The sequence below is a fragment of the Nothobranchius furzeri genome, chromosome 7, assembly GCF_043380555.1.
Source record: "Nothobranchius furzeri strain GRZ-AD chromosome 7, NfurGRZ-RIMD1, whole genome shotgun sequence".
NCBI classification, from domain to species: Eukaryota; Metazoa; Chordata; class Actinopteri; order Cyprinodontiformes; family Nothobranchiidae; genus Nothobranchius; species Nothobranchius furzeri.
This window is the reverse complement of record NC_091747.1, coordinates 48,375,608-48,389,971: the sequence shown is the minus strand read 5'-3', so window position 1 is coordinate 48,389,971 and position 14,364 is coordinate 48,375,608. Positions and strand designations below refer to the sequence as shown.

The following is a 14,364-nucleotide window of genomic DNA, read 5'->3' as shown; positions in this document are numbered from 1 at the left end:
GAACGAAACATGGCAACAACCCAGCGATTTCTCACAACTCAATGACTGTACTCCTCCCGGATTTGTTTACCTCTCCAAACCCCGTGGGTCGGGCCGCGGCGGTGGTCTCGCGATACTGTATCGCGAGACTTGGAAGGTCCTTCCCGTAAACCTTCCTCCTCTCACCACTCTGGAATGCCTCGCCTGTCAACTCTCCGGCCCGACCCCCACAATAATTGTCACTGTTTATCGTCCCCCCAAGTTCAGCCCTGAGTTTTTAAATGAACTCTCTGCTCTTTTATCCCATCTGTCCGCCCTTTCCCCAAATGTAATTTTACTTGGTGATTTTAATATTCATATGGACAATATGGCCCTCCCCCTCAGCAAAGACTTCTCCTCATCTTTGGACAGCCTCAGTTTTCATCAATATGCCAATTTTCCCACTCACATTAAAGGTCACACCCTGGATTTAATCTGCTGCTCCGGCCTGACCCCCTCCAACTGTACAGCTGACCCGCTCCCTTTCACGGACCACTTCCTCATCTCCTTTTCTGTTCCCCTCCGTCTCTCCATCATCAAGTCACCACGTATCATTTCTTTTCGTAATATTAAGGACATTGATCTAGCCTCCCTGTCCTCCAGTTTTGCCACCTTGACCCCTAATTTGTCCTCTACTCCCGATGATCTTGTCATTCAGTACAATAACGGTCTGGTTTCTATCCTTAATTCATTTGCTCCCATCAAATCCCGCTCTGTATATTTTACTCGGTCTGCTCCATGGTTCACCCCTGCCCTTCGCTCCTTGAAAGCTACCAACCGGAGGCTTGAAAGACTCTACAAGAAAACCGGTCTCACCATCCATAAAGACTTATATTCTGCTCAGATTTCTCTCTACAAGGACTCCATCTCCCATGCCAAATCTCAGTATTACTCCGGTCTCATCTCGTCCAACTCCAGCAACACTAAAACATTATTTTCCATCATGAACAGCATTTTTCAGCCTCCCGACTCCTTACCCATCCATCTTTACTCTTCAGAAACCTGTAACTCTCTCCTTCAGTTTTTTAATGAGAAGGTCAATAGAATCCATCTCTCTTTACCTCATTCCTCCCCTCCCTCTCCTGATTTATTTGAACCCACCATTCCGTTCTCCTCCTTTGAACTTCCCCATCCCTCAGAAATATTAGATTACATCACCAAATCCAAACCTTCCACCTGTCAACTGGACCCTATTCCAACTGTTTTAGTTAAATCCTGCCTTTCTTCTCTGCTCCCTTTTATAACAGCCATTATTCATTCCTCACTATCCTCTGGTACGGTCCCATCCCTATTCAAATCCGCTTCAGTCAGCCCTATTCTAAAAAAACCTGGTTTAGATCCCAATGATTTCAATAACCTCCGTCCCATTTCCCATCTTCCCTTCATTTCCAAAGTCCTTGAGAAAACTGTTGCATCTCAGCTCCATTCACATCTCACCCGCAATAACCTTTATGAACAGTTTCAGTCTGGCTTCCGTCCCCACCACAGCACAGAAACAGCACTTATTAAGATCACTAACGACCTACTCATTGCTGCTGATTCTGGTTTAATCTCTATTCTTATTCTCCTCGATCTGAGTGCGGCCTTTGACACCATTTCTCATCCCATCCTCCTTAATAGACTCTATTCCTTAGGCATCACTCACACCCCCCTCCGCTGGTTTCAATCTTACATTACTGGCCGCACTCAGTTCATCCAGTTAAAATCCTTTACCTCAGAACCCTCCCCAGTCAAGTCAGGTGTGCCCCAGGGCTCTGTCCTGGGGCCCCTCCTCTTCATAGTATATCTCCTCCCTATCGGCAAAATCTTCCGCAAATTCAATATCCAGTTTCACTGCTTTGCAGATGACACCCAGCTCTACATTTCCAGTAAGCCCAACTCAACTCTCCCACCATCCTCCCTTACACTCTGCCTCTCTGAAATCAAATCATGGTTCACCTCTAATTTCCTCAAACTCAACGGCAATAAAACTGAACTTCTTCTAGTTGGCACTAACTCCACCCTCTCAACATCTGACAGCTTTTCTTTAACTATTGACAGTGCCACAGTCTCCCCCTCACCTCATGTCAAGAGTCTGGGTGTCATTCTCGACAGCTCCCTTTCTTTTCAGGCTCACATTAATAACTTAATTCGGTCAGCATACTTCCATCTACGTTCCATAAACCGTCTTCGTCCCTCACTGACCCCTCACACTGCCGCCATTCTCGTCCACAGCCTCGTCACCTCCCGTCTCGACTATTGCAATTCACTTCTTTATGGTCTCCCCAACAAACTCCTTCATAAACTGCAACTGGTCCAGAATTCAGCAGCCCGTATTATCACCAGAACCCCTTCCTTTCACCACATCACGCCGGTTCTCCAGCAGCTCCACTGGCTCCCAGTTAAATTCAGGCCCATCTTCAATATTCTCCTCCATACCTTCAAAGCAATCCACAACCTCTCTCCTCCATATATCTCAGACCTTATAAGTATTCACACCCCGTCCCGTTCACTCAGATCTTCTTCTTCCATCCATCTTGCGGTTCCTTCTGCCCGTCTCGCTACCATGGGGAGCAGAGCTTTCAGCCGCTCTGCTCCTCGACTCTGGAACTCACTTCCCCCAGACATCAGGAACATCGACAGTTTTACCCTTTTCCAATCAAAACTCAAAACACACATGTTTAAATCTGCCTACAACCTCTGATTTTATTGAAATGTTTCTCTCTGTTTTTTCTTCTTTGGGTTTTATTATTGTTTTATTGTATTTTATTACGTGTGTTGTGTAAAGTGACCTTGGGTGTCCTGAAAGGCGCTTTGAAATAAAATGTATTATTATTATTATTATTATTTTGGCTGTTAGCTGAAATGGGCCCCATGTTGTCAGACAAGTTATTTTGCATGTTTTTGTTGTTGATTATTGTGATTGTTGGTAGTTCAGAAACAAAGACAATAATATGGATTTCGCTACTTTTTTATATTTGTTTGAAACTGAAACTAACGAGTGCAGGCAGGCCGCGGCCGACGTTCACTCTGCTTTTAGCTCTTTGCCATTACTCTCTTACTTTAGCATCCAGACTTTGCAATGATCACAACAAAAAAAAGCTAAATTATTTTTCTCGTGCTTTATACTGACAGTCAACAAACTGCTAGCATTTAAATGAGCTACCAGCACTGTACAGCCATAAAGCAGACAGGGGCCTCCCACACAAGAACCACCAACGCTGTTTAGTGCAGCCTCTGGCCAGCAGAGGGCAGCAGAGTGCTGTCCCAGGTGAAGTCGCTCAAGTTTATGGCTCAAGAACCACTGAAACCAGTTGACAGCAATAGCTTAAAGTGTTAAAAACTCTACGTTTGTGATGTCACTTCCTATGTGCACACAGTTCCGTACCTCTTGTAGAGGTTCTGGGAGACGAACAGGTTCAGGAGACAGAGCTGTAATTTAGTCCTGTCCTCCTGCTGTTGGAGCAGCCAGGGAAGCTCGTCTGCAACACGCCATGTCACATGATCCTGGCTATAAACACACGCATGCACACGCACACACACACACACACACACACACACACACACACACACACACACACACACACACACACACACACACACACACACACACACACACACACACACACACACAAGATATGATTTAATCTGACTGAACTATGAGTTTTTTGCCACATAAACTGCAGGGAAAAATGAGGACCTGAGCTGCTGGTTGAAGTAATGAATTAGTTTCTCTCTGTGAGGAGCAGAGCTGATTCTTCCTCCCAGAAACTCCAGCCTCACGGCTTCACAAGCCTGACACAGACAAATCTTTAAATAATAAACACTTTCATTGGTTTTCCTTTTCAAGAAGAATATTTACCTGCTGGTGCTGAAAGGTGAGGAGTCCACAGCGACGGGTTGTAATGCAGAGTCTGTTCAGGTGGTGGAGCAGAAAGGACAGAACAGGCACCTCCAGCTCCGGGAAAAGATCTAAGATCTCTGATTCACTCATCCCGTTATGGCTGGAAAGCACAAGGCACAGCATCTAGAGAGGAAAAATGCACTTAAATCTGCAACAGCAGGTCCGAGGTTTAGGTGGATTCATTTGTTTTAGGTGTGTTTGCAGCTGAGGCCAAATCAAGCAGATGCAGAACTTTGGTCACCTCTTTCATCGTGTGTCTCGCGGCGTCTGTGCTGAGAGACTTCAGCGTCATGTTGAGTGCCAAGCAATACAACGACATGGTGTCGTGACACAGCAGACACTGATCCAGGCTCTTCTCCAGAGACCAGCCAGTCATTCCACTAATAATAAAATAATCATTTAAAAAAGTGATTTCTTATTAAAAGAGCTAACAGGTAATCCCACCCCTCTAAAAAGATATTGGAATGTTTTAGAATATTTCTAGCCTCGAGATTCATCATTAAATTCCTAAAGAACATTTACCTGCAGATATTCGTTATTGTGTTTGAACTTACTGGGAAAAAAGTCCAAATCTTTAAAAAACCCGCTCTTAACTGTTTTCTATACATGATAATGAAGTACAGAGTTGGTTTTGGAGCCAGTACTGGGATGAACCAATCAAAAATGAGAATTGTTGATATTTTTCATGTTTTTAATGCTTTTATCTACTTTGTAAGCTGAAAAAGTGTTGGTGGCTAACCTGGTGATCACCCTTGCCAGCAGGGTGACATATAAAGTGTTGCAGGTCGATGCAGAGCGACAGTGTCTCTCCAGTTTTTTCTCCTAAAACAAAAATTATACACTTTCTAAACTCTCACAGGAGGAACAAACCTCTGTTTTCATTCCACAAATGTAATTTCACTCACATTTTTCAGTAAATTAAAGAAAGGTGGGTTGATAACTGACCTGGTCTTTGTTAAGTTTGAGATCCGTCCCCTGAACCTCTGCAGAGACGACACTCCTGACCTCTCTAGGACTCAGTGGATCTAGGTGGAGTGTGGGCCACAACCTGAAAATAACAAATTCTAATTTAAAAACTTTTATCTCTGCATAGAATATAACAGTCTATGCAGGATCTATCACCTCCAAGCTTCAGGACACGTCTCCACATTGACGGAAACCACCACTCTGACATTAACAGGGAGGGGGTCAATCAGCCACTTCATGTGTCTTTCTCCTTGCTGAAACAAAAGCAAACCGAATCAAATCTAAACTAAACAACCCTACAAGGCATACAGGAAAAATCAGTGGAAGGACTTACGTGTATTTGGTCGACTGAGTCGATGATGATGATGATGTTTCCTTGGTGCCGTGCTGAAAGCCTTTCAAGCCATCGAGGGAACTCCTCCAGGATCTTACTGGGATCCATGGACAAGCCAGAAATGGACCAGAAGTGCTGCAGCAGCTAAGCAACCACACGAACACACAGTAAACACACCTTTACACTTAAATGAAAGGATGCGGTTGCAGGAATTCTTACTTTGACTGTGAGGCGTTTGATGATGAGAACTGGCTCTGAGCTAGTGGAGAGTGGGCGACCCACAAAGTGATAAAGAAACAGCGTGTTGGGAGACTGTTTCTGTTGCAGCTCGATCCTAAAGAGAAACAGGAACCAGTTAAAGCAAACAAACAAAAACAAATCCCTGTCAAACATCACCAGACCTCAGATGTCACACTCGCCTCCACGTCAGTCATAAACACCGGATAACACCGGAACGATCCAAAGAGCAAACCCTCCGTCCCCCTAAATAAAACTGTTACAGGACCTTATTGAAGAGAATATTTTTCACTTTTGATAAATACCTACAGAAGCAGACTCACTGAAAAAAGTAAACATTTTCTCAGATTTCTGAGAATAAGACAAGAAAAAAAAAATCTGAAATTCGAGAGTAAAGTTGGGATTCTGGCTGTTTTCTAAGATTAAAGTCAGAAATAAACATTTTTCATCTATTATAAAAGATTAATTGTTATTTTTTAAAATCATCATTTAGTTTCAATTATTGAAAAAGAGTATGAATGTTTTTTTAGGATGTTTATATTTGTGGGAAATGAAATGGAAAGGCACATTTTCGTGTCACTCTGCTCAGTACAGGTTTTTTATTACTTTGCGCTGAAGTTATAGGAACCGTGGTGGAAGGTCCAAGGAGCCACTTGTGGCTCCAGAGCTCCAGGTTGCAGATTCCTGTGGTGTAATGACACTAAAGCTGCTTGCATGTCTGTGTCAGTCCGGTCTCGTCAGGGCGGTTTCTGTTCACATATCCTTCACTGTAAACCCGAATAAGTTCCCAGAACTCAAAAATTTTGAGGCAATCAATTGCCTCAATTTTTTTGAGTTTTGATACTGAAAATTTTAAGTTTTCATAAATAAAATTTCTTAATAAATTTTACTCATACATTTGAAGTTTATTAAATTAAAATTGCTCATCCACTCAACTCAAAAGTTCAACTGTACACTGTAACCTCGAATAAGTTCACTGAACTCAAAATTCATGAGGAAACTGATTACCTAATAATTTTTAAGTTAACTTATCTAAAAACTATAAGTTAACCATAATTTAAAAAATATGACCTGAATAAAATCAAAGCATTTAACTACATCCAACCTATAACTTAGCACGTAAGCAACTTACAAAGCTTTATTTCACTAAACTTGCATATTTCATTTTGATTGAACTTTATTTCATGTTTTTACTAACTTAATAATATAACTTATACGAACTCTAAATGGACCTATTAAACCCTAACCCAAATAAGCTGAATTTACTTAAAAGTGACAATGTGGCAGGCTGGTCAAGGCAGTAATTAACACCAGATCATGAATCACACACCCCTAGATGCTAACAGCCAATAAAAGTGGAACACTCAAAGTCAAGTCAAGAGTATCTGGTGTGAACAACCACAGTATTAATAACAATGGGACAGCACAGCCGTACAGCATTACTTTGACCAACCTCCTCACTTATGGTGCCAACGTGATACAAAAAGTAACATCACATCTGCAACGCTGAACGAAATAATAACTGAGAACAACAATCATCCACGATAAACATGCATAAACACCCCAAAATAGAGCAAAATAACTGAAAATATGACTACCCACAATGCACCACGCCCACCAGTTGTTTATTGTTCCTGAAATCCAACACAATTGCTAGTTTGTGGTTGTTTTTCTTGTAAATTCACAAATATTTAAAATAATATACAAGTCTGTTTATCAGACACACTTTAGGGTTGACGTAAAGATGAATGGAATAATATAGAAACATAACATAATAAATCGATCTTTCTTTGGTTAATATTACTCATTAAAATTAAGTTATGTTTACTTAAAAAAAGAAATAGTTCAGATTCATTAAAACGTTTGAGTTCTATGTACTTAAAACAAGAAAAATGTTGAACAAGCTCAACACATTTGAGTTCTAAAAACAGTTTTTTAAATTATGAGTTTTATCTACTCAATATATTTGATCATTTAGAACTTTAGGGTTTACAGTGTTCCAAAGAAGTTCTCGGGAATGTGGAAATCCCTGAGCACGTGGGCAGCATTTAAGATGCGTGTGAAAGTCCGTGGTGTCCTCCTCAACAAGATAAACAAAGGTAGGCGTGAGCTGAGTTGCTTTTGGAGACTCTGAACCACATTAATGTATTAATTTGCTCCCTGTTCTCTCACTGCCATGCGTGTCCTCATAGCACTCTGTACTCCGCCTCTGCAGGCCACGCCCTCTCCTCCCACTAAGCAGCTGTGGCAAGAGCTCTGTGCAGAAATGTCTGCTGCTCTGGATGACACACACACGGCTCTCTTTTCCCTTCCCCACTGGGCGAGAGCTCCATGCTGCAGACAGAGATGTTTACTCAACAGCATTCAGGATGAAAATGAATCGCGCATGTGGGTACCGCCCAGCTGGTTGATACTACTCGTCAGTCGGAGGTTGTAGGCGTAAATTTCAGCCGGCCAATCAGTCCGTAGTGTCACCTCGGTCCCAGTCGGACTTCCGAGGAAGAGGTCTGAAAAAAAGGTCACCTTAGAAGGAAAAAGCTTATCTGACCCCGAACCTGACCGTACCGACCCAGCTGTGAAAGCCCCAGAACAAGCGGAACAACTCTCCACAAACCAGTTCTTACCATTTGGAAAGCAGCAGAGACTTTCCTGATCCGGGACCACCAGATACCAGCAGAGGAGGAGTGGGAAGGGGGGCGGCTATCATGTCATTCAGATGATCTATATACTGGGAATATGGAAGATGCTTTTAGAAATGCTAAATTAATAGGTTAGAGTGAACAGACAGCATCTTTCCTACCTTCTGGAAGCCTAACTGGGAGATCCTGCTGCTACAAGCCTGCTGGTAGGACTCAATCTGCTCCTGCTCATCATGCAGGTCCCACAGCACGTCTCCAGAGTCTTCCTCACGCCCCTCATCAATGGCAGAGTCCTTAGAGTCCACGGCTCCCTCCTCAAAACCCAGCAAATCCTAGGCAGTGCGGATAAAAATATCCTATAAAACTGACTTTTTTAAAAATGTTCTTTTAGGTTTGGAGGCTTTGTTGTACCTGCTTGATGACTTTCTTAAGCTGAGCACAAATCAAGCTAGCCCCCTCTTCTGCAGAGCCACTGTGATCCACCACCTGGGCATGGATGTTGAAAAAGGTCAGTGAAAAATTAACTTTTTAGCATTTAGCAACCAGGAAAACACAAATGTGCATGCTTTATTACAAAAAACACATACCAAGCACATTTTGTTCAGAGTTAGTGGTTATGACGGATCTGTGTCATGTTAGATTGCAAGAAACTCTGTGAGGACAAAGAGGGTTAAAGTAGAGAGATGCATCCACGCAAAGTTAAATTATGTTAGATGTTAACAGATTTTAAAGGAAACTTTGTATAAAAAATAGCAAACGTAGCAGAAACTGAGACATGTCTGCTGGTCATAGTGAGATAAATGCATGTTTGTAGGCACACCTTGACTTTGGCAGCCTTGTCAGCAGCGTTGACCCTCTCCAACAGCTGCCTGATGGGACCCGTCAGATCATTACTCTCTTCAGTCCGCAGGTACAGCACCAGAGGATGGCCGTCGGGATTCTTCACAAAAGCCTCCTCGCAGTCCTCCAACACAGAGCTGCAAAAAAGTGAGATTGGGTTGAAAACCTGTATAAAAAGCATGTTATTTCTTTTAAATAACCATTACAGAACTCATCTGTACCTAGAGACAGTGGATCTAAGCAGAAGCACACACACAGAGCTCCTTTCGATCTCCTGTTTGCGCTCTGTAGCGTATAAAGCAGCGGTCTCCTCTGGGAAGTAAACATTCATGTAGAAATGGCCCAGACCTTCGCACATTTGTCGTAACGCAGAAGAATGTTTCTGTAAAATTAAAAAACGGTGCAAATCACCAGATTATAATGAATTGCTGGCAGTTATCCTGTGTTTTTCAGCCTCCTGAATTTACCAATCATGAGAAACAAGTGATGTGAGTGAAGCTGAATAAAGTACAATTAGCATGAGAATATTGGTGGTGACTCATAGTGGTCATCTCATAAACCTTAAGAAAGATCTCTAGCTCCGCTTTGGTGTCCCTCGTGGTGATGAGGTAGCAGCGCACAGTGTTGCTCCAAAGGGCCTGGGGCACATGAGGGGACACCTGAAGCAGACTGGTCACTGCAGCATCCCAGTCATCTGCGAAATATGAAACATGCATGGTAATAATGCTTCAGAAACACCTTAGTATAAGTCAATAATTTCAAAGTATTTTTGAGGGTGAAGTTATCTGATTATGTGTGAAACAGGAAATCTAAGTATAGAGAGGAGGAAATACAATAATGGGACTTGAAATCTATCTCTACTTACCTCTGCTCACATTTGCAAAGGGACCTTCCACATCGATTAAACTGTGTGCAAACTCTGGTCCTCTGAAGGTCTGCTGCAGCTGCATCATGCTGCCTAAGGAGGGCTCACTTCCCAGCGCCCCACCAGACCAGTATTCACACTGAGTTCCTCCAGCTGTTAGAAAACCAGAGAACTACCAAGCTAAAGAGTTTCAAAACAGAGGACACAGCTTAAAGATCTGGATGTGAAGCTAAGTCTGACCTGTCACCGTGGTTTGGTTATCATCTGAGTCGGAGTCACTTAGATCATAGACCTGGATGCCCTGAGTCTGCAGCTGCTGCAGCTTGGCCTCCAAGTCTCTCTTAGCCCGGAGGAGGTCTTGTATCTCTTTCTCTTTCGTCTCCCTGAAAATCTGAATAAATTATGTGAGACATGTCAAAACGGTATTGTTCTATTTGTTTGGCACAAGTGAAACTTCATGCAAAAACCACAATAAAAATTATTTAGCACTATTTACCTTAAACTGTCGTTTTACTTTGTCTCTGTCATGCTCAAAGGTGGCAGCCCTCTCCATGGCTTGGTACTTTGCCTCAAGAGCAGCTTCCTTCTCTCTGAGGATCTTCTGGTAGGTCTTCTGTAGAGCCTGTTAGACACAACCACTGTTAAATCAGTTAATTGTGTTTTGATCCAATCAGATCCACATTTACCTGTAACTCGGCTCTCAGTCTCTTGTTCTCATCGTCCAGCTTGGCTTCCTTCTTTCGCATGGACGTGATCTCGTTATTCTTGCTGACACGGAAGATTTCATACTCTTTGCGAAGCCTCTCGTACTCCGCAGCGTATTCGAGATCAACAGATCCTGTGGATTTGAAACTAGCCCCGATTACCCGAGGTCCTCGGCGGAAGGAGCTGCGCAGAAGTCGGGCTTTGGGTTTCACCTCAACGGGTATTTCACATGCTTCCCCTCCTTCACCGCCATACCCGTCATCGATCACATCTCCACCTGGGATGACCAAGGAAGATGCGGTGCCCATGATGGAGATCCAAGGTTTATATGCTTAGCCTTTCAGAACTGCCGTGGTGCCATAAATGCATGCTAATAGCCACGAAGCTAACTCTTCGACAAGAACCAAAAAATAAAGCTAACAACCATCTTTGCTAGTTTGATAACTAATAGAAAACGGGACGTGGATGCATTTACAGCGGAAATAATAATTAAACGTACGAGACGGTAACTCTGTAATTCATGTAGTTACGTTGTTCGACTAAAACTTCAAGCCCAGAAAAAACTTAATGAAGTGCGACAAGCCGACATAACGGTTCTTTCAAAGCTTCATACTGGCTGCCTTGGTAACAAGTTCGAGGTACGGAAGCCCCAAAAAGTCATAACAGACCAAAGTCAAACGTTAATTATACACGTTTTATTTCACAAGTGTAATTAATAAAAAATACATTTTACTTAAAATTACGAGAAATGAAAGCATTCAATGTCTCACATTTGAGATCTAATTTAAAAAACTATAAATCAATAAATTCTAAGTTTTACATTTGAAGTGGACATATTTATGTGGTTATAACTCAAAGGTGCACATTTCGCATCAAGTGCTTAGTCAATTAACTCCCCCCACCAACAGTAACAACATCACTAACGTTCCTACCACTCATCATTTGTATACTACAATTTATCCACCTAATCCTTCTGCTTCACCAAGGAAAGCCTGTTTAGGTAAATACTGGTGAATATGGGAACTTGGTCAGAGATTATTTTCAGTCATGTGAAAAAAATTCTACACAGTCCTACAAGTTTAAAATTTTATACAAATAAATCAATAATGGCTGCATTTGTTCTAGGACTAATTTTAATAGTAAGAAAATGTGAATAGAAGGAAGTGTTTTATAATTAAATATTTTCTTGCATGAGATCTTATCAAAAAGGGTGTTTTAGAAATTTCTGAATCTTCACCTTTAATATTTTTAATCCCTTGTGGTTTTCCATTTGCATCATGTGGTAAATGCCCCAGTTACTGCTGCCTTATCTGTCAAGTGTAACCTCTTCTCAGTTTTTCTAAGTACCTGTGCATCAACCGCAGCAGTATTTCCTCTTGCACCAATGAAAGCCCTAAAAATTTGGCAAACTTTGTTTGAATTTACTCTATGGATGTCTGCAGCAAACACATCATACAGTTCTACTTTATTTGTGTCATTTTATATACAAAATAGATTCAAGTTGCTTTACAAGCTATTAAACACAATCAAAGCATACCACCCACCCACCACACAACATAAAACAAATCAAATAAATAAAAATAAAACTATTTTAAAATGTGGTACAGTAAAATATGCTAACATCAAAAAGATCCAATGAGAAACAACAAAAAATACACATTTAGTAACAGAAAAAGTAAAAAATTGACATCTTAATGCAGTGTAAAACATCAAATAGATGGGTTGTTAAATCTGAAATTGGGAGAGGTTGTCTGATCTCATTATCTAATTTAACAAAAGTCTGCTTGAACATAGTTCTATTAGGGTCTTTAACAACTATTGGATATTACTTCCCATGTTGTGGTATTCTAAGAATATAGATCAATCATCCATGATGGGGAAGTATAATGGTTCTGTTAGTCAAAAAAGAGTTGCAGAGTCTCCTTATTGATAGAAAAACTGGCATTTAAAGTTTAAAGAGAAGTTTCATGCAGGCGGGCTGCTTCTAGTTCCCCAGGAAGAAGATAATCTATAATTAAAATCAAGCCTTTTTCAGCTGTCTTTTAAATGTCCTCATTAGCTGCCAAAGCCCAATTTGATGCTTAGCCTTTCTACTTAAATTTTTTTAAAGGAAATTGGACCTGAGAGAGATTAAATTGTTGTTGGCTTTCTAAAATACCTACCTTGCTTCGATTGCTCAATGAAAACACCAAGTCTTATAAACTATTTGTTGTACTTTTGCAGAAAAGCTGCAGGAATGTCTTCTTGTAAGCTTGGTTTAAGACAAAGTACATCACAGGATCCAGAATGCAGCTAATGCATGTGAGTGCAGATGTGATCTGATTGGCTCTTTCCAGTGACTCGTGGTTAGCTGTTGCACCGTGTCCGTGGATGTCACTTAAAATATATACAACCCTGCACACATGATAGGGCACAAATGCAAACAGGAAGTTCATCACAATTAAAACAATCATTTTTACAGCTTTGGCCTTAATCGGACGCTGTTCCTGCCGCTTGAGTTTCCTTAGTTTCAACAGAATCAGCACGTAAGAAATAAGTATGGTGATGAAAGGAATCAAGAAGGCAATGATAGTGGAAACCAAAGCTTGGGGAGACGTCTTCTCGAGGTACAGCATGCTGCAGGTGTTGGTTGAGTTGCTGTGGTTCTTTATGGAGAAGAGAGACGGACTCATTGAGACAATGACCATCACCCAAAGTATGGCAACACCTACTTTTGCATACAGAGGCTTTCTAACTGACTGTGACCTTAAAGGCAACACCACAGCCAGGAATCTGTCCAAGCTGATGAAACTCATCAGGTAGAGGCTGCAGTACATGTTTAAGTAGAAGAGAAAGCCCGACAGTCGACAGAGGATGCTACCAAAGTTCCAGTGGCTGTAAGACAGGTGGTAAACTACACGCACGGGTAGAATCAAGACATAACAAATGTCCGCAATCCATAAATTCATCAGGAAGATTTTAGAAGATGTGTGTTTCTGGTGAAAGAAAGTCCACAGTGCCAAAGAATTTCCAGCCAAAGCGACGATGAAAATCAGGATGTAATACACGGAGAGGATTATATCCCACAATGCCATCGGTGTGCCGTTGAAGCCTTCTGTCTCCCCAGTAGAAGTGTTCATATTTGAATCATTCTGACAAGGCAGAAACAATGACCAGTTATTATTCCACAGCCATGGTGCATTCTGCAAACTCATCCTGTTGTTTTATCAGAACAAAACCAAGAATAAGGAGCCCCGTGCAGAATTGTTATGTCACACACGTCACATGAAACTTAGGAGGAAGAACTCGTTTCCACTGAATCAACTTTGAGACTGTAAATGGCTATTATTCTGCAAAAAATTAGCCAACAGGAAACAGCTGCTACAGATATAATTAGATGGATTTTTATTTAACCCTCACACTGTCTTCATGGGTGACCCTGCCAGGAAAGTTGACCATTGAGCAGGGTTGATGGTTTTTTAATGGATTTTCTTAAGCACGTTTTAAACACAATTTATTTAAAACTTTGATGTGGCATTTCAAATACACATTTACTATTTTGCCCATTTAAAAGCACAATTGCATTTACACAGTTTAAAAAAATCTAATAATATCATTAAAAGGTGTTCTGTAAGAGCACATTTATTAAAGAAAGCCTCGTATCTTGTGGATAGTGTCATAAATTAAATTCTTACCATTTACTGTTGTGAAGCAGAGCTGCAGTTAAGTCACCAGCCATGAGAAACATAAATTTTAGAATGACAGGTGAAGGAAGTGAGAAGTCTAACCTTGTGCATGATGCAAACAACCCCCCCCCCCCCCCCCAATCATGCATCAACACCCTCACACACAATTGCATGTTTGAAGCAGGAAACCAGAAAATAAAAACAAAAATTCC

The 14,364-nt window shown here is 41.4% G+C and overlaps 2 protein-coding genes across 2 annotated transcripts in view; both read right to left on the bottom strand.

Moving 5' to 3' along the window:
* The window catches only part of LOC107382465 (nephronophthisis 3), a 184,963-nt gene extending 173,179 nt beyond the window's left edge, over positions 1-11,784 (bottom strand). Inside the window, exons 1-19 of the mRNA XM_070553162.1 lie at positions 10,469-11,784; positions 10,279-10,404; positions 10,023-10,173; positions 9,783-9,935; positions 9,478-9,611; positions 9,139-9,299; positions 8,898-9,054; positions 8,489-8,563; positions 8,239-8,409; positions 8,063-8,166; positions 5,421-5,535; positions 5,202-5,345; positions 5,024-5,121; positions 4,847-4,949; positions 4,641-4,723; positions 4,143-4,281; positions 3,860-4,024; positions 3,698-3,792; positions 3,386-3,508 (exon numbers count right to left, since the gene is read on the bottom strand). Coding sequence (XP_070409263.1) covers positions 3,386-3,508; positions 3,698-3,792; positions 3,860-4,024; positions 4,143-4,281; positions 4,641-4,723; positions 4,847-4,949; positions 5,024-5,121; positions 5,202-5,345; positions 5,421-5,535; positions 8,063-8,166; positions 8,239-8,409; positions 8,489-8,563; positions 8,898-9,054; positions 9,139-9,299; positions 9,478-9,611; positions 9,783-9,935; positions 10,023-10,173; positions 10,279-10,404; positions 10,469-10,795 — 2,624 coding nt within the window. The 5' untranslated portion in view covers positions 10,796-11,784. The remainder of the gene's footprint in view (positions 1-3,385; positions 3,509-3,697; positions 3,793-3,859; positions 4,025-4,142; positions 4,282-4,640; positions 4,724-4,846; positions 4,950-5,023; positions 5,122-5,201; positions 5,346-5,420; positions 5,536-8,062; positions 8,167-8,238; positions 8,410-8,488; positions 8,564-8,897; positions 9,055-9,138; positions 9,300-9,477; positions 9,612-9,782; positions 9,936-10,022; positions 10,174-10,278; positions 10,405-10,468) is intronic.
* Positions 11,785-11,937: 153 nt separating this feature from the next.
* LOC107382468 (uracil nucleotide/cysteinyl leukotriene receptor) lies at positions 11,938-14,284 on the bottom strand. The gene has a single exon (XM_015954610.3). The coding sequence runs from the start codon at positions 13,679-13,681 to the stop codon at positions 12,683-12,685; it is 999 nt and encodes a 332-aa protein (XP_015810096.3). The 5' UTR covers positions 13,682-14,284; the 3' UTR covers positions 11,938-12,682.
* Positions 14,285-14,364: the final 80 nt, after the last annotated feature.